The 19,551-nt window shown below is 42.9% G+C and overlaps 1 protein-coding gene across 11 annotated transcripts in view; it reads left to right on the top strand.

Annotated features, from left to right (window-relative positions):
* Nucleotides 1-19,551, top strand: part of LOC128766858 (protocadherin gamma-A11-like) — a 215,218-nt gene that overhangs the window by 37,158 nt on the left and 158,509 nt on the right. For 2 of the 11 annotated variants that reach the window (XM_053878372.1, XM_053878369.1), the window contains exon 1: nt 1,356-3,516. The exons of 6 other annotated variants lie outside the window; for them this stretch is intronic. In XM_053878372.1, coding sequence (XP_053734347.1) covers nt 1,363-3,516 — 2,154 coding nt within the window. In that variant the 5' untranslated portion in view covers nt 1,356-1,362. 3 more of the 11 variants (XM_053878362.1, XM_053878350.1, XM_053878373.1) reach the window with 2 other exon arrangements.

Below are 19,551 nucleotides of genomic sequence, written 5' to 3'. Positions count from 1 at the left end.
TATTCCAACAGGAGTCAGGGAGGTTCATGCTGTCTTCACACTCTTCTGTATGTCCTTTTGGTAGTGCAAGGGTTGTTTGTTGATGGTGTTCACTAAACACATCAGTCTTTCAAGAACAGGCATGGTCAGTTTTTGAAAAACAGTATTTTCTCTTCTTTGAATGAAAGAAATGATGCATCATTCATGCCATGTGCCTTGCTCGAGCAACATCTTCATCGAGCTTCTATTGTTGACCACCACTCAATCAGGAGATAGTCCTCCAGTGTAGATGTAGAGTTTCAGACCGACCTCCTTGCGTAGCTATTGGTTTGGCCAGTATGGATGCCTTTAATGTGTTGCATTTGTATATCTATTACATCATGAATTGTCTACTGGCAGCAGTGGCTTGGGGATTTCATATATTGTGATCATGAATAATGGTTCGGGAAATGTTTATTGATAAAGTGACACATGACATGTAATACTCATCTCATCTAATCAGGGTCACCTCTGTATATGAGGTGAGTCTTCATGATAACCGACAAATATGTGTAATGTGACTTGTAGAAGAGTGTGAATGCGTTGTTCTTTGCAGTATTTAAGAGCACATTGAAGCACTACTACTGTGATTTTGTTGATTTCTGTTTGGTTACTTGGACATTCATGTGGTGCTGATAAACTTCTCACTTGAATTCAAACCGCACCATGTCTTTGAGACGTCGGTTGATATTAAGAATTAATAAATTAAATGATTTAAAACATGATTCGCAATTCGTGATATTTTCTCCAGTTCGTGATGTAGACTGCCTGAGTCGTAAAATTTATTGAAACGTCTGTGCGACAAATTCAGTGATTTTAGACAACACATTTCAAAGACTAATCTGTTTTATTCGAACTTGAAAATGTATTAAGATCGTGACTACGCAATATCGACTCAAGAGGTCGCTGTTGGCTAGCAGATGAGAAGGCTTCCTCACTCCCCGTGACTGCGCCACACATTTCAGCAGCAGCATTGTTCCTTTTGTGACACCAAAAGACGCACTCGCTGTTCGACTTCCGCGACCCGCGATTCATGCTGTTTTACCATCCAGATATTTATTGTGTATTACCAGAGGCGATCAATCGAGGATTTGATTGCATATTTGCATCATGATGGGAGACGTAGGATCACCAGGGCTCCGTCGGATCATCTGCTTTGCGTCCTTCATTGTGCTGCTGCGCCTCGCTCATGGAGATCTGAGTTACTCTATTCCAGAGGAGATGAAACGTGGGTCCGTTATTGGAAATGTGGCTAAAGATCTGGGTGTTGATTTGAGGACTTTATCATCGAGAAAGGCTCGGATTGACGTGGAGGGGACTCGCAAACGGTACTGTGACATTAACATGAACAGCGGGGATCTGATCACGTCAGAGAGGATCGACAGAGAGAACATTTGCGGCCAGAAACCTTCCTGTGTTTTGAAATATGATATTGTTTTAGAGAACCCTTTGGAACTTCGACGTGTTACACTTCATATTCAAGATGTAAATGATAATTCACCCGAGTTTAAAGACAACTATATACGGATGGAAATCAGTGAGTCTGCAGTCAAGGAAAACCGTTTCTCGATCGAGGAGGCCCATGACGCAGATATAGGTCAGAATGCTGTTCAGAGATATGTACTGCAGAAAAACGACAATTTTGTTTTGTCACTGGACACAAGTAAACTGGAGCTTGTATTGGAAAAGGAACTGGACAGAGAAAAACAAAATTCTATTGATTTGCATTTAACAGCCTATGATGGCGGCTCTCCTCAGAGATCAGGGACAGTGGTGATCCACGTCACTGTGCTGGATGCTAATGATAACGCCCCAGTGTTCAGTCAGGACCTTTATAAAGCCAGTCTGCCTGAAAACTCTCCTCTAGACACTGTTGTGATCAGAGTCAGTGCCACTGATGCAGATGAGGGAGTGAATGGAGATGTGACTTATCAGTTTGGACATCAGTCAAATGATGATCTGCATTTCTTCTCTGTTGACTCGAAAACAGGAGAAATAAAATTATCTGAAGCAATTGATTTTGAGGAGAGGAGTTCTTTTGAAATGAGAGTCCAGGCTAAAGATGGTTTAGGGCTGACATCGTATGCGAAGGTTATTATAGAAGTGACGGATGTGAATGACAACGCTCCAGTGATCGATCTGAAGTCCCTGTCTTCCTCCATACCTGAGAACGTGTCACCTGGTACAGAGGTGGGCATCATTAATGTTCAGGACAGAGACTCTGACAATAACAAACAGGTCAGATGTTTCATTCAACAAAGTGTTCCATTTAAATTAGTCCCTTCTATTAAGAACTATTACTCTCTGGTCACTACTGGTCAACTGGACCGTGAACTGGTGTCTGACTACAACATCACCATCACTGCCACTGATGAGGGCTCTCCTCCTCTGTCCTCCTCTAAAACTGTTCACTTATCAGTAGCAGACATCAACGACAACCCACCTGTGTTTGAGGAACAGTCCTACAGCGCATATGTGACTGAGAATAACAAACCTGGCTCCTCTCTATGTTCCGTCACTGCTCGAGACCCAGACTGGAGACAAAATGGTACCGTGGTTTATTCTCTGTTACCTGCTGAGGTGAACGGTGCCCAGGTGTCCTCCTATCTGTCTGTGAACGGAGACACGGGGGTGATCCACGCTGTCAGGTCCTTTGACTATGAACAGTGGAGGAGCTTTAAAGTCCAGGTGATGGCCAGAGACAACGGTTCGCCTCCGCTCAGCAGCAACGTGAGCGTCAGTGTCTTCATCTCAGATGTGAACGACAACTCTCCTCAGATACTGTACCCCACCCCGGAGGGCAACTCCTTCATGACCGAGCTGGTCCCCAAAGCTGCACACGGAGGCTCTCTGGTGTCCAAAGTGATCGCAGTGGACGCAGACTCTGGACAGAACGCCTGGCTGTCCTATCATATCGTCAAATCCACTGAGCCGGGACTGTTCACTATTGGTCTCCACAGCGGAGAGATCAGGACCCAGCGGGACATTTCTGAGTCTGACAGCATGAAACAGAACCTGATTGTGGCAGTGAAAGATAACGGACAGCCCTCTCTCTCTGCCACCTGCTCCATGTATCTACTGATTTCTGATAACTTGGCGGAGGTGCCAGAACTGAAGGACATTTCTTATGAGGACAAGAATTCCAAACTGACCTCTTACCTGATCATCGCTCTGGTGTGTGTGTCCACCTTCTTCCTCACCTTCATCATCATCATCCTGGGTGTGAGGTTCTGTCGCAGGAGGAAGCCCAGAATGTTGTTTGATGGAGCAGTGGCCATCCCCAGTGCTTATCTCCCTCCTAACTACGCAGATGTTGACGGCACAGGAACTTTACGCAGCACTTACAACTATGACGCCTACTTGACCACAGGATCTCGAACCAGTGACTTTAAGTTTGTGTCCTCTTACAATGACAACACGCTGCCTGCTGACCAGACTCTGAGGAAGAGTCCTTCTGACTTTGCTGACCCCTTTGATGATTTGGATGCTCCTGTGGAGGTAGGACGTGGTATTTTGTCGAAATATTCACTTTGAACCAACACAATCCTGAAATGGTGACTTGCCCATTAGTTGTTCTTTTTTTGCCATCATTGTTGAAATGTGAGTCCTCATCTCATTTATTCGACGCTCTCCGTATAAACTGATGTGGTGAAATTGGCCTTTGTTTTCAACCATTTTTTGCGCCTGCCAGTTTTGGGAGTAAAATCCTTCTACCATTATAGTGACTTGCATTATCCACACACCCATTTATATACAATTGTTGTTCATATTTTTTCTGTTAATGGTTGTAATGGTGTTACAATATTTTATTTTATTTTTTATTTTTTAGCAAAAACAGACTGAACATGCTGTCTCTCTCTCTCATTTTTTATTTTTTAATTAAATTTTTTTTGGGCTGAAGTGTCTCTGGCCTTTAAATTGACACAGCTTGATATCTACCCATAGTTGTACCACGATCAAATCTGCTAAATAATTGTAGTTTGACTATAATTCCTTTAGTCCTACCTAACACATGCTCTTTTCATCTGACCACAGGATTGATGCTATTTTTTTTCGTTTCGGTTACGTTATCTTTTATGGTGGTCATGCCCAATTGTGTGGGTTGGATTGTTGCGTTGTTCACTATCAACTGTGGATCATGAACAAACTCAGCATCTATTTATTCTTTCATCTGTCGCCTTTTTAACTTGCGTATGAGTCCTTAACTTTCACTGAAATCACGTTTGAATGGATGCAGTTTATTTTTAAAACTTGCATCCTTGACATTGGATGTTTGCTCAAAGGCCTTTTGTGCTTTCAAAAACTAAAATGCTGGTAGATATTTTTACTCTCCTTAACCTCTCAAAGATCAAGAATGCCTTACCCTCGCGTTTCTTGCACCGTTCTGTTATTTCTGGTGAGGCACGCATTGAAATGTTGACTGTCACTGTCCTCGGTGCTGAAATTCCACTCCCGTTGCAGTCACCCTCCTGCATAAATCCGATCAAGCCTTTGATTATTTGCGCTCTGGATATTGGATTGATCATGTAGTCTGGTAACTCAAACAGCCCACTCTGACCAGCACCTGGTATTTCGTCCACTTGACTGCAAAATGCTGCTAGTTGTTAAACTGTTAGGATTTTAACTCTGTGCAAGGGAAACGGTATTCATCGCAATGTGTTTTACGGTTTATGATTATTGTTTTTTATTTTGGCATGTTTAACCGAATTGACATTTGAGTCCAGTTGTGTATTTCTTTAGATTATCAATCATGCTACCTTTTGAAATGATGTTGCTCATTACACATACAGTATATAAAACGCACAAAACACGTTTATGAATTGGTGGCAATATTTATTCTAGATTTCTTTAACAGATCAGTTGAATCTGTATCAAATTTCTAACCTATTCTGATCGGAATACTGAGCATTTTAATGTAAACGTATATTTCCATTAAAAAAAGTTTAATTAAATAAAATTTAAAAAAAAAAGAAAAGAAAAAGTGTAATTGAAAATGGCCACATTTTGCCACTATGTTCGCGATTATGAAGAAGGATTAGAACGAATTAACGATTATTAGGTCCTAATTTTCATTTCAATCAAGACAGAAAAAAAAACAAAGTGCCGTGCTATTGTGATTTAGCTGTTTCGATGCGATTATCCAATGTGTCCTCACGGTGGCACTATAGACCAGCTGATGAGTGTTGCTGTGCACACCACCCACTCTATTGTGAGCCAAAGACGCTTGATCGCTGCGGCTTTTCAACCAGACTCGACATAGAAAGGAGCCTTGCTGCTGGAGCAAAGGATTTTTGTCTGGTCATAGTTTAGTCACTTATATTCTAAGTGACGATGATTATCTCTGGATTTGAACCTGGAAGCTTCGGCTTTGTCGTCTTCTTTGTTGTGGCCCAGTGCGCTCACGGAGACCTGAGCTACTCCGTGCAAGAGGAGCTGAAACGAGGATCTGTGATCGGAAATATCGCTAAGGATTTGGGATTGGATGCTTCCACGCTTTCTACTCGTAAAGCTCGTGTTGATGTTGAGGGAAGTGACAAGAGATACGTCGCCATTGAGGCTCGGAACGGAGATCTAGTGGTCGCTGACAGAATAGACCGAGAGGAGCATTGTGGAGAAAAGCCTTCGTGCGTCCTTAAATTCGACCTGCTGCTGGAGAATCCTCTGGAGCTTCACCGATTGTCTCTGCAAGTACAAGACGTTAATGATAATAATCCTGTTTTCCCGAAAGATATTGTGAAACTGGAGATACGTGAGTCTGCTGTGAGAGGAGCGAGATATCGCATCAATGCGGCCCATGATGCAGATACAGGTCAGAATTCTGTTCAGAACTATGTTCTGCAACCAAATGCGCATTTTGTGCTTCACACTCAAACGTCCAGTGGCGGCAATAAATACGGCGAACTAGTTTTAAACAAAGAGCTAGACAGAGAGGAGCAGCAGGAGATGAAATTATTGCTGACTGCTGTTGATGGAGGTTCTCCTCAGAGATCCGGGACTGTGGTCATCCATGTTGTTGTTCTGGATGCAAATGATAACGCTCCTGTCTTCACTCAGGCCGAGTATCAGACCACGCTGAGAGAAAACTCTCCTCTGAAAACATCTGTCATCAGTGTTAGTGCCACAGACGCAGATGAAGGAATCAATGGTCATGTGACCTATGAGTTCAGCAGAATATCTGAAAAATCCCGCAACATGTTTTCTCTAGATCAGAACACTGGAGAAATCACAGTGATAGGAGAGATAGATTATGAGGAGGGATCCAAGTATGAGCTGTTTGTTGAAGCCAAAGATGGTTATGGACTGACGTCTGAGGCTAAAGTGATTATTAAAATCACTGATGTGAATGACAACGCCCCCATGATACATGTCAAGTCTCTGAATATTCCAATACCTGAGAACGTGTCGCCTGGTACAGAGGTGGGCATCATTAATGTTCAGGACAGAGACTCTGACAATAACAAGCAGGTCAGATGTTTCATTCAACAAAGTGTTCCATTTAAATTAGTCCCTTCTATTAAGAACTATTACTCTCTGGTCACTACTGGTCAACTGGACCGTGAACTGGTGTCTGACTACAACATCACCATCACTGCCACTGATGAGGGCTCTCCTCCTCTGTCCTCCTCTAAAACTGTTCACTTATCAGTAGCAGACATCAACGACAACCCACCTGTATTTGAGGAACAGTCTTACAGCGCATATGTGACTGAGAATAACAAACCTGGCTCCTCTCTATGTTCCGTCACTGCTCGAGACCCAGACTGGAGACAAAACGGTACCGTGGTTTATTCTCTGTTACCTGCTGAGGTGAACGGTGCCCAGGTGTCCTCCTATCTGTCTGTGAATGGAGACACGGGGGTGATCCACGCTGTCAGGTCCTTTGACTATGAACAGTGGAGGAGCTTTAAAGTCCAGGTGATGGCCAGAGACAACGGTTCTCCTCCGCTCAGCAGCAACGTGAGCGTCAGTGTCTTCATCTCAGATGTGAACGACAACTCTCCTCAGATACTGTACCCCACCCCGGAGGGCAACTCCTTCATGACCGAGCTGGTCCCCAAAGCTGCACACGGAGGCTCTCTGGTGTCCAAAGTGATCGCAGTGGACGCAGACTCTGGACAGAACGCCTGGCTGTCCTATCATATCGTCAAATCCACTGAGCCGGGACTGTTCACTATTGGTCTCCACAGCGGAGAGATCAGGACCCAGCGGGACATTTCTGAGTCTGACAGCATGAAACAGAACCTGATTGTGGCAGTGAAAGATAACGGACAGCCCTCTCTCTCTGCCACCTGCTCCATGTATCTACTGATTTCTGATAACTTGGCGGAGGTGCCAGAACTGAAGGACATTTCTTATGAGGACAAGAATTCCAAACTGACCTCTTACCTGATCATCGCTCTGGTGTGTGTGTCCACCTTCTTCCTCACCTTCATCATCATCATCCTGGGTGTGAGGTTCTGTCGCAGGAGGAAACCCAGAATGTTGTTTGATGGAGCAGTGGCCATCCCCAGTGCTTATCTCCCTCCTAACTACGCAGATGTTGACGGCACAGGAACTTTACGCAGCACTTACAACTATGACGCCTACTTGACCACAGGATCTCGAACCAGTGACTTTAAGTTTGTGTCCTCTTACAATGACAACACGCTGCCTGCTGACCAGACTCTGAGGAAGAGTCCCTCTGACTTTGCTGACCCCTTTGATGATTTGGATGCTTCTGTTGAGGTAGGACCTAATATATTTGTCAAACTAATAACTCCATGAAGTACATGCCTATTCATGTTCTTTGAAACATCACACATATCAAAGAAATGTGTACTTCAAAGTCAGATTTTCTTTGTTGATACAATTGTTGATATTTATGTTGAATGAATGTTGTAAATCCCATTCCGTGAATCTCTCTTAACAAACTTGGGAGTTATATTGCAAAGTTTTTTTTTTAATGATTTAAGCAACAAGCAGATGTCATCATTTTCATGAATGACACTACTGAGTCAGAATTTTTTTTTTTATTCCTAAACTCACCTCATCTTTTCTTTTGCTGGTGTGTTTTATTTATCGTCTTTACTTCTTGTTTGACAATTTCGCTCTTCGGTCTTCATCTGAATCCTCCTCAGTTAACATGAACTTAATTATCCAAGTTAACTGTACTTTGCATCTTACTTGAAACTCCAACTGGAAGAAAATGCATATTTTTCACAGCTACATCTGTGAGCCATAATATGACTTCAGGCTTGGTTGATATAGTTGCACAGATGATATGCATTATAGTGCTGTGTGAGAGGCTTCTGTTGAAACACAGTCACAGCTTGTCAAAGTGTCTTCTTGCCAGCAATAAATGCAGCTCAACAAAATGCTTGGTTATAATAGTAGCATAAAGTAAGTGATGAGGCCAGTGAATGATCGGGGACATGTATTTCAGAGTTGTGATAGTTGGAGCGCTTTGTGTGTACTGTATATGTGAGAAGCACTACGTAAAGTCGACTTGTGTCTGGCCCTTTTTGGCCGTGGAAGGTTGCTCTTTGAATGGGATTCGTTATTGAGCTATGTGTGACTGAAGTGTTGCCTTCATTACTGATACTTATTTTCCACATTTTTACCTCCCTATGAGATTCCTGTTTTTGTTTTGTATTGTATGATATTCTTGTTATTTATTGTAGCCATCAATCTCAATCGAACTCTGTTCCATTTTATGTGTCCTGATCAGTTGTTGCAGTTTTACATTTCAACATCTTGATTCACTTCCTTTACATTGAAATCAAGCTGGTGTCGATTAGAATTGCTTTTATTAAAGTTGTAATTGTAATGTTTATTTTTAATTTTTATTATAGGTAGATAATTTATAGATACTGTGCTTTATTGATCTCCCAGCGAGAAATTCATGTTGATAGCATTCACATTATTATTGGACAGAGAGCTTTCACTTTTTTTTTGCGATATAGAACACATGAATGTTTTGGGTCTTGGAATTACTGAAGATTGTAGGTAATTGAATTTAAGCCCTGTCCCTACTTTTATTTGTGGCTTGTTACTTGTGATGTGGCTTGTACAAACAGTATAGAATATCCCACTGTCGCTGTCCTCAGTGCTGAAGTGGGACTCTGATATTGAAGATCAAAATAAACAGCGTCACACACAAGTTTTGATCAGATTCTGACTGGAAGATTGTTGATGTTTCAGTGTCTCATGTTATTGGTCTTCTTTGTTCTATCTAAAATGGTGTCCATTTGACATGAATACACTTTAACTTAAAAGGATTGACACAGTGTTGTAGAAACAGAATTCTATTGTTGGTTCATATTTGATTGTAGTTGGGTGTCTTACTGGGTTATTAGATGTTTTGATTGTTGTCTACATGCCCTGTGCGTTTCTTGTCAAATACTCAGAACTGTATGCTCTCACCTGCCAGCAACTGGTGCAGAATGCAACTCCCCTTCTTCAAATGTGACTGCATTATGGCAATCATATTCCTGTACTGCCACCCTGGCATCAGTAGTCTGGCTTTGTGTAGATCACTTTTAAAAAGCTGTTGCTTGGTGATGAATGTTTCCATAGCCACGCTGATCAGATGCTTTTTTGTGAGTCCCAAAAGTGGACGAAACCTCATAAGCAAAAGAGATTTCAGTTGCTCTGCCACTTTTGAGTCCGACCAACACTTTCATTCGTTTTGGGTAAAATGTTCTTCGTGAATAACATTGAAGGGAATTTTGAAGAACAAAAATCACAATAATGGTATTTTTACTCGTTTCCACGTGGATATATTAAGCATATTCTGTTGTGTCCAAATTTAAATTTCCAGCATGAAAAGTTTAAAGTTATGTTTGAAGACGAAGTATAGGGAAATAAAATAAAATGAATGAATCCTTATTTCAATTCCCTTAAATACATTGTAAATACCTTACATGATAAATAAGTTGATGTTTGCACAACTATCAGGAAGCATGGTTTCATCATTGAGACAGGCATGTAGACAATAAAAAAACAGACTTGAGTTTAAAAGAGTCAGAGGATTTATCAGACCATTTCAAATCTGGTATACAAATTATGACTGCGTACAATACTGTCAGTTCACTTTCACTGCGATTGTGATAATTGTCCTCACGGTGGCACTATAGACCAGCTGATGAGTGTTTCTGTGCTCACCACCCACCCCATTGTGAGCCTGAGACGTGTTTATCTGCGGCTTTTCGACAAGACACGACACTAGAAGGAGTTCTGCTGATGGAATAACGGATTTCACATTTTCTTCTTCGTTTTTGTCTCCTATTTGCAGTATGACAATGGTTGTCTCTGCATTTGGACGTGGTTACATCAGTCTTGTCGTCTTCTTTGTTGTGGCCCAGTGCGCTCACGGAGACCTGAGCTACTCCGTGCAAGAGGAGCTGAAACGAGGATCTGTGATCGGAAATATCGCCAAAGATTTGGGATTGGATGCTTCCGCGCTTTCTTACCGTGAAGCTCGTGTTGATTTTGAGGGCAGTGACAAGAGATACGTCGCTATTGATGCTCGGAACGGAGATCTAGTGGTCGCTGACAGAATAGACCGAGAGGAGCATTGTGGAGAAAAGCCTTCGTGCGTCCTTAAATTCGACCTGCTGCTGGAGAATCCTCTGGAGCTTCACCGATTGTCTCTGCAAGTACAAGACGTTAATGATAATAATCCTGTTTTCCCGAAAGGTATTGTTAAATTAGAAATACGTGAGTCTGCTGATAAAGGAGCGAGGTACCGCATCAATGCAGCGAGGGACGCAGATATAGGTCAAAATTCTGTTCAGAACTATGTTCTGCAACAAAATACGCACTTTGTGTTTCATTCTCAAACGTCCAGTGGCGGCAGTAAATATGGCGAGCTGGTTTTAAATAAAGAATTAGACAGAGAGGAGCAGCAGGAGATGAAATTGTTGCTGACTGCTGTTGATGGAGGTTCTCCTCAGAGATCCGGGACTGTGGTCATCCATGTTGTTGTTCTGGATGCAAATGATAACGCTCCTGTCTTCACTCAGGCCGAGTATCAGACCACGCTGAGAGAAAACTCTCCTCTGAAAACATCTGTCATCACTGTTAGTGCCACAGACGCAGATGAAGGAATCAATGGTCATGTGACCTATGAGTTTAATCAACTGTCTGAAAAATCCCGTGAAATATTTTCTCTTGATCAGAACACTGGTGAAATCACAGTGATAGGAGAGATAGATTATGAGGAGGGATCCAAGTATGAGCTGTTTGTTGAAGCCAAAGATGGTTATGGACTGACGTCTGAAGCTAAAGTGATTATTAAAATCACTGATGTGAATGACAACGCCCCCATGATACATGTCAAGTCTCTGAAAATCCCCATACCTGAGAACGTGTCACCTGGTACAGAGGTGGGCATCATTAATGTTCAGGACAGAGACTCTGACAATAACAAGCAGGTCAGATGTTTCATTCAGCAAAGTGTTCCATTTAAATTAGTCCCTTCTATTAAGAACTATTACTCTCTGGTCACTACTGGACAACTGGACCGTGAACTGGTGTCTGACTACAACATCACCATCACTGCCACTGATGAGGGCTCTCCTCCTCTGTCCTCCTCTAAAACTGTTCACTTATCAGTAGCAGACATCAACGACAACCCACCTGTGTTTGAGGAACAGTCCTACAGCGCATATGTGACTGAGAATAACAAACCTGGCTCCTCTCTATGTTCCGTCACTGCTCGAGACCCAGACTGGAGACAAAACGGTACCGTGGTTTATTCTCTGTTACCTGCTGAGGTGAACGGTGCCCAGGTGTCCTCCTATCTGTCTGTGAACGGAGACACGGGGGTGATCCACGCTGTCAGGTCCTTTGACTATGAACAGTGGAGGAGCTTTAAAGTCCAGGTGATGGCCAGAGACAACGGTTCTCCTCCGCTCAGCAGCAACGTGAGCGTCAGTGTCTTCATCTCAGATGTGAACGACAACTCTCCTCAGATACTGTACCCCACCCCGGAGGGCAACTCCTTCATGACCGAGCTGGTCCCCAAAGCTGCACACGGAGGCTCTCTGGTGTCCAAAGTGATCGCAGTGGACGCAGACTCTGGACAGAACGCCTGGCTGTCCTATCATATCGTCAAATCCACTGAGCCGGGACTGTTCACTATTGGTCTCCACAGCGGAGAGATCAGGACCCAGCGGGACATTTCTGAGTCTGACAGCATGAAACAGAACCTGATTGTGGCAGTGAAAGATAACGGACAGCCCTCTCTCTCTGCCACCTGCTCCATGTATCTACTGATTTCTGATAACTTGGCTGAGGTGCCAGAACTGAAGGACATTTCTTATGAGGACAAGAATTCCAAACTGACCTCTTACCTGATCATCGCTCTGGTGTGTGTGTCCACCTTCTTCCTCACCTTCATCATCATCATCCTGGGTGTGAGGTTCTGTCGCAGGAGGAAGCCCAGAATGTTGTTTGATGGAGCAGTGGCCATCCCCAGTGCTTATCTCCCTCCTAACTACGCAGATGTTGACGGCACAGGAACTTTACGCAGCACTTACAACTATGACGCCTACTTGACCACGGGATCTCGAACCAGTGACTTTAAGTTTGTGTCCTCTTACAATGACAACACGCTGCCTGCTGACCAGACTCTGAGGAAGAGTCCCTCTGACTTTGCTGACGTGTTTGGAGACTCTGATGGTTCTTCTGAGGTAGGACCACTCTCTAATGAAAATGCATAGCACCTAGTCATAATCATAAGACTTATTTTTATTATTATTGTTTCCTCGTTTTGGTTATTGTTGGTTTCACTGCTCTTGTTCACTGTGCTTGCCATTATTATCTTTTGGAACTATAAAGTTAAAGAAAACTCTTGGAACTATTAGCAGGTGGTTGAAAACGTTGAATTCCACTTCGGGGATTTTCTGTGCTCAATTATGTATGTTGATTCTCACAGAAAATCGTTTTATCTTATGTCTGCCTCCTGACCCATTTGTTGTAATGTGGCTCGGTCAGTTTTGTTCTTGTAACTATCCCTGGTGCTGAACTCTCCTGTGTCGCTACTAATTCAAGGGTAGGAAGGTGCGGGCCCGTTCCCCAGATAAAGACAACGTTTTTCAGTGCCGAAATTGATCAGAAACATTTGTTTTACTTTTTTTCTTTAATAAAATAGAAACAGCAAGAACAATAATAATAAATTGTTTTTTATCATGCCATTTGAGAACCATGCATTAAATTGTGTCATCCGTTTTTTATTCTTCGTTTTTTTTAATATTTATTCTTATTGTTGTTACTATTTTAGTTTTTATTCTATTTTGTATTCGGACGATAATAGATTGACATTCATAGATTACTACATAATCAAATAAGGTCACTGTGTTAAATAAAATATGTGTTCGGACACTGTCTGATTTTAGTTGCTTTCCAGAATCATCTGTCAAAAACATACATATTTCAGACTAGAAAATCACCTCAAATCAAATTTGATCGACTTGATATAAGAATGTATGTTGTTTTTAATGTTATTATTCGGATTAAACTGGTATTTTCCTTCGATTATAATAATCATGGATATTTCTATTACCTTTCAACCTTAATGGTTATATTCAGAAGGATCCGTAATTTAAAAAAAAAGGAAAAATAAATCAATAAATAATGAGTTACAAACCTATCCGTTCTGATTTTTTTTTTTCAACTCATTGATGAACGACTACGAACAACTGAGAATAGAGCCTCTCACGGCTGAACACTGTTTATTACGAGCAGACGATTAGACAATTTGTACAAACAAATTACAATTCATCACATTAATTATCGTCTTTTTAACTCTAGTTTTCCTTATTTTACAGTTGGAGAGAAACTCTTTTTTTTCCATTTATTTTTGTGATGAATGATTTCCACCTTTACATGCCATGTCTCCAAAAATACTCTAGATGTCAGCATGTACCAGGGAATGGAAAGACATTTCCCTGTACTGCGTATGTCTCGATCTATTCCCTGGTACTCGCCGACGACGCGGGCTGTTGTTGTCTTCTGCTGGTTGTCTTCGTCTTCTCTTTTTGATTTTGCTTGCAAACGCGGATACTCTCTGTGGCTGTATCTGACTGGTGTTCAACAATGCGGTCCTGCGGACTCGGAATGAGGTGCGTTTTCGCATGGATAGCGCTTGCGCTCCTCCCTGTGCAGGGAGATGTGACCTTCTCCATCCCAGAGGAAATGAAAATTGGATCTGTGATTGGAAATATTGCCAAAGAGCTTGGGGTTAATTCGGGAGGACTGTCTGCTCGCAAAGCTCGTATGGAGACCGAGGACAACAGTGTGAAATACTGCGGACTGAACCTCCACACTGGTGATTTGACTGTGGAGCGCCGGATCGACAGAGAAGGTCTTTGTGCTAAAAAGGCGTCGTGCGTTCTGAAGCAGGACCTGGTTCTGGAGAACCCTTTAGAGATCCACAGAGTGAACATCCGTGTGCAGGATATCAATGATAACTCGCCGCAATTTAAGGCGAATCGACTGAGTTTCGACATCAGTGAGTCAACTGATAAAGGCGCAGTTTTTCCTCTGGATGAAGCGCACGATGCGGATATTAGTGAAAACGCTGTCCAAAGCTACTCCCTTCAGAAAAACGATCACTTCTCGCTGAATGTTAAGACAAAAGGCAGTGGTAGGAAGTACGGTGAATTAATATTAGACAAAGAGTTAGACAGAGAGGATCAGCAGGAAATCAGCCTTTTGTTAACAGCCTATGATGGCGGCTCTCCTCAGAGATCAGGGACAGTGGTGATCCACGTCACTGTGCTGGATGCTAATGATAACGCCCCAGTGTTCAGTCAGTCGTTGTATTCAGCCAAAATCCCTGAAAACTCTCCTTTAGGGACCGTTGTACTGACAGTTAGTGCTAGTGACGCAGACGAAGGCATCAACAGTGAAGTTGTTTATGGATTTGATCATGTTTCTAATGAAGAACAGCTGTTTTCTTTAAATCCAACCACTGGAGAAGTCAGCGTTGCAGGAAATATAGATTATGAAAAGGAATCGACTTATGAAATGCAGATCAGTGCCAAAGATGGGCTTGGATTGGCTTCATATGCAACTTTAATGATTGAAATCACAGATGTGAATGATAACGCTCCAGTTATCAACTTAAAATCCCTGTCTTCCTCCATACCTGAGAACGTGTCACCTGGTACAGAGGTGGGCATCATTAATGTTCAGGACAGAGACTCTGACAATAACAAGCAGGTCAGATGTTTCATTCAACAAAGTGTTCCATTTAAATTAGTCCCTTCTATTAAGAACTATTACTCTCTGGTCACTACTGGTCAACTGGACCGTGAACTGGTGTCTGACTACAACATCACCATCACTGCCACTGATGAGGGCTCTCCTCCTCTGTCCTCCTCTAAAACTGTTCACTTATCAGTAGCAGACATCAACGACAACCCACCTGTGTTTGAGGAACAGTCCTACAGCGCATATGTGACTGAGAATAACAAACCTGGCTCCTCTCTATGTTCCGTCACTGCTCGAGACCCAGACTGGAGACAAAACGGTACCGTGGTTTATTCTCTGTTACCTGCTGAGGTGAACGGTGCCCAAGTGTCCTCCTATCTGTCTGTGAACGGAGACACGGGGGTGATCCACGCTGTCAGGTCCTTTGACTATGAACAGTGGAGGAGCTTTAAAGTCCAGGTGATGGCCAGAGACAACGGTTCTCCTCCGCTCAGCAGCAACGTGAGCGTCAGTGTCTTCATCTCAGATGTGAACGACAACTCTCCTCAGATACTGTACCCCACCCCGGAGGGCAACTCCTTCATGACCGAGCTGGTCCCCAAAGCTGCACACGGAGGCTCTCTGGTGTCCAAAGTGATCGCAGTGGACGCAGACTCTGGACAGAACGCCTGGCTGTCCTATCATATCGTCAAATCCACTGAGCCGGGACTGTTCACTATTGGTCTCCACAGCGGAGAGATCAGGACCCAGCGGGACATTTCTGAGTCTGACAGCATGAAACAGAACCTGATTGTGGCAGTGAAAGATAACGGACAGCCCTCTCTCTCTACCACCTGCTCCATGTATCTACTGATTTCTGATAACTTGGCGGAGGTGCCAGAACTGAAGGACATTTCTTATGAGGACAAGAATTCCAAACTGACCTCTTACCTGATCATCGCTCTGGTGTGTGTGTCCACCTTCTTCCTCACCTTCATCATCATCATCCTGGGTGTGAGGTTCTGTCGCAGGAGGAAGCCCAGAATGTTGTTTGATGGAGCAGTGGCCATCCCCAGTGCTTATCTCCCTCCTAACTACGCAGATGTTGACGGCACAGGAACTTTACGCAGCACTTACAACTATGACGCCTACTTGACCACAGGATCTCGAACCAGTGACTTTAAGTTTGTGTCCTCTTACAATGACAACACGCTGCCTGCTGACCAGACTCTGAGGAAGAGTCCTTCTGACTTTGCTGACGTGTTTGGAGACTCTGATGCTTCCCCTGAGGTAGGAATGAAACAGTTGACCATATAGTCATTCCAAGTGATTTTTGTCTGGTTATCTATATGAATTTGAATCCTGTTTTAATCATTGCAATAGTGAACTCACAAGCTTTCCTCATTCATTTGACGGCATCACATCGCTGAGCAAATTTTCTTTTGATTGTTTTTCATTTTTCAAAGCTCATTTTACTTGTCTCAATGAAGGAATACCTTTTTTGACTAATTTTTGATGAAGAAATGGCTTTCATTGTGCTGTTGTCAGCTGCCTCATTCAAGTCGGTTTCAAGTGCGGCTGAAGTGGTTGTCTTCTTGCGGATAGAAGAATGAAGTGAAGCTCTGGCCCTGGTGGTTTGGATGCTTGGAATCTGAAAGTGACTAATATTCATAGACCTGATGGTCAAAAGTCAACCATCTTTGTTTGAGAGATCGAGTGACTGATTGCCTATGTTTGGTCTGATGGATTTAGCGATTTTTTACTTTGGAGTGTTTGAAGTCCTGAGATATTTATTCACTGACAGTTAGACAGTCAATATTCCACATAATTTTCGAAGTTATCTGTGGATTGGGTTTGTACCAACAGTTCCTCCTTGAAACTTAAACATGTTTATTGAGTTCAAGCAGGCTATCTTGTTAAAATGTGTAAAGAAATCAACACACAGACATATCAAGCATGATGAGGAGGCTGTCATGGAAAAGAATGAACAATCTGAAGGTATATCTCAGCTTGTTTTAAATGTGAATATTAACACATGATCATGTGTTTGTCTTGAAGGATCATTAAAAGCAACTGACCACTTTGAATTATCGTTCAGAATTGTGCAATTGCATGTCTTTAACTGATTTTTCTGCAACACGAAACAAAGAAATATAAAAAGTTCTGTTTATATATATATGTATATATATTGGTCATTGTGGTTATTTGTATTTCATTTTTGAATAGCTATTATTATTATTATTATTATTATTGTTATTGTTGTTATTATTATCATTATTATTATTATTATCATTAATAATAATAATAATGATAATAATAATAACAATAACAATAATAATGATATTGTTGTTGTTGTTGCTGTTGTTATGTAGTTAGATTTTCGTGTTCTTGTCACTAAATGGTTCAGCAAAAACAATGGTTGTGATGGTTGAATTGAACTCAAGATGTCGCTGTAGGCCTGCGAGTGGAGCAGAGCTCACTCTCCTTTGTTGAGGACGTTCTGCTGCGCCTCAACGCTTTTGACACGTTTGAGAGGAACAGTCTGCGCCACAGCCGCCGTGATTGCGAGGGATTCTGTTCCTGAATCGAATTTTTGCTCATTTCTGGAGAATGGTTTCTGGATATGCAATGTTTTGGACCGGCAGCTTTTACCTCCTGCTCCTACTGCTCCATTCTGCGTGCGCAGACATGAGCTACTCCCTCACAGAGGAGATGAAGCGAGGCTCTGTGTTCGGTAACCTAGCCAAGGATCTCGGGCTGGAACCGAAGATGCTTGACTCCAGGAAAGCTCGCATTGATACTGATGGCACTGGGAGACAATACTGTGACATAAATCTGAATAATGGAGAGTTAGTCGCGTCCGACAGGATTGACCGGGAGGCGCTCTGCGGCCACAAAGCGTCGTGCGTCCTGAAGCAGGAGCTGCTCCTGGAAAACCCTCTGGAGCTCCATCGGATTAATTTACACATTCTGGATATCAATGATAATTCACCCAAATTTAATGAAGAAATCATGAATCTAGAAATCCAGGAGTCTGCAGTGAAGGGGGCTCGTTTTGTGATTGAGGAGGCGCATGACGCAGACGTGGGGCAGAATTCAGTCCAGCAGTACAGTCTCAGGAAGAATGATCATTTTGTTTTGATGGTAGAAGGAAACACTATCGAGCTTGTTCTTGATAAAGAGCTGGATCGTGAAAAACAAAGGGAGTTGGATTTGCTGTTGACTGCCTATGATGGCGGCTCTCCTCAGAGATCAGGGACAGTGGTGATCCACGTCACTGTGCTGGATGCTAATGATAACGCCCCAGTGTTCAGTCAGGACCTTTATAAAGCCAGTCTGCCTGAAAACTCTCCTCTAGACACTGTTGTGATCAGAGTCAGTGCTACTGACGCTGATGAGGGAGTGAATGGAGATGTGAGCTATGATTTTAGCCATGTGACTGAAGACGTGAGGAACATTTTTAATATTGATCCTAAATCAGGTGAAATGAAAGTTACTGGCAATATTGATTATGAAACAATGACTTCTTATGAGCTACGTGTTAAAGCAAAGGATGGATTAGGTCTGTCCTCCTATACAAATGTCATTATAACTGTTACTGATGTGAATGATAACTCGCCTGTGGTCAGTTTGAAATCTCTGACCAATCCTGTACCTGAGAACGTGTCACCTGGTACAGAGGTGGGCATCATTAATGTTCAGGACAGAGACTCTGACAATAACAAGCAGGTCAGATGTTTCATTCAACAAAGTGTTCCATTTAAATTAGTCCCTTCTATTAAGAACTATTACTCTCTGGTCACTACTGGTCAACTGGACCGTGAACTGGTGTCTGACTACAACATCACCATCACTGCCACTGATGAGGGCTCTCCTCCTCTGTCCTCCTCTAAAACTGTTCACTTATCAGTAGCAGACATCAACGACAACCCACCTGTGTTTGAGGAACAGTCCTACAGCGCATATGTGACTGAGAATAACAAACCTGGCTCCTCTCTATGTTCCGTCACTGCTCGAGACCCAGACTGGAGACAAAACGGTACCGTGGTTTATTCTCTGTTACCTGCTGAGGTGAACGGTGCCCAGGTGTCCTCCTATCTGTCTGTGAACGGAGACACGGGGGTGATCCACGCTGTCAGGTCCTTTGACTATGAACAGTGGAGGAGCTTTAAAGTCCAGGTGATGGCCAGAGACAACGGTTCTCCTCCGCTCAGCAGCAACGTGAGCGTCAGTGTCTTCATCTCAGATGTGAACGACAACTCTCCTCAGATACTGTACCCCACCCCGGAGGGCAACTCCTTCATGACCGAGCTGGTCCCCAAAGCTGCACACGGAGGCTCTCTGGTGTCCAAAGTG

Source organism: Synchiropus splendidus, chromosome 11 (assembly GCF_027744825.2).
Source record: "Synchiropus splendidus isolate RoL2022-P1 chromosome 11, RoL_Sspl_1.0, whole genome shotgun sequence".
In the NCBI taxonomy this organism is placed as follows: Eukaryota; Metazoa; Chordata; class Actinopteri; order Syngnathiformes; family Callionymidae; genus Synchiropus; species Synchiropus splendidus.
Note: the sequence above shows the minus strand (reverse complement) of the source record. Positions and strands in the feature narration are given on the sequence as shown.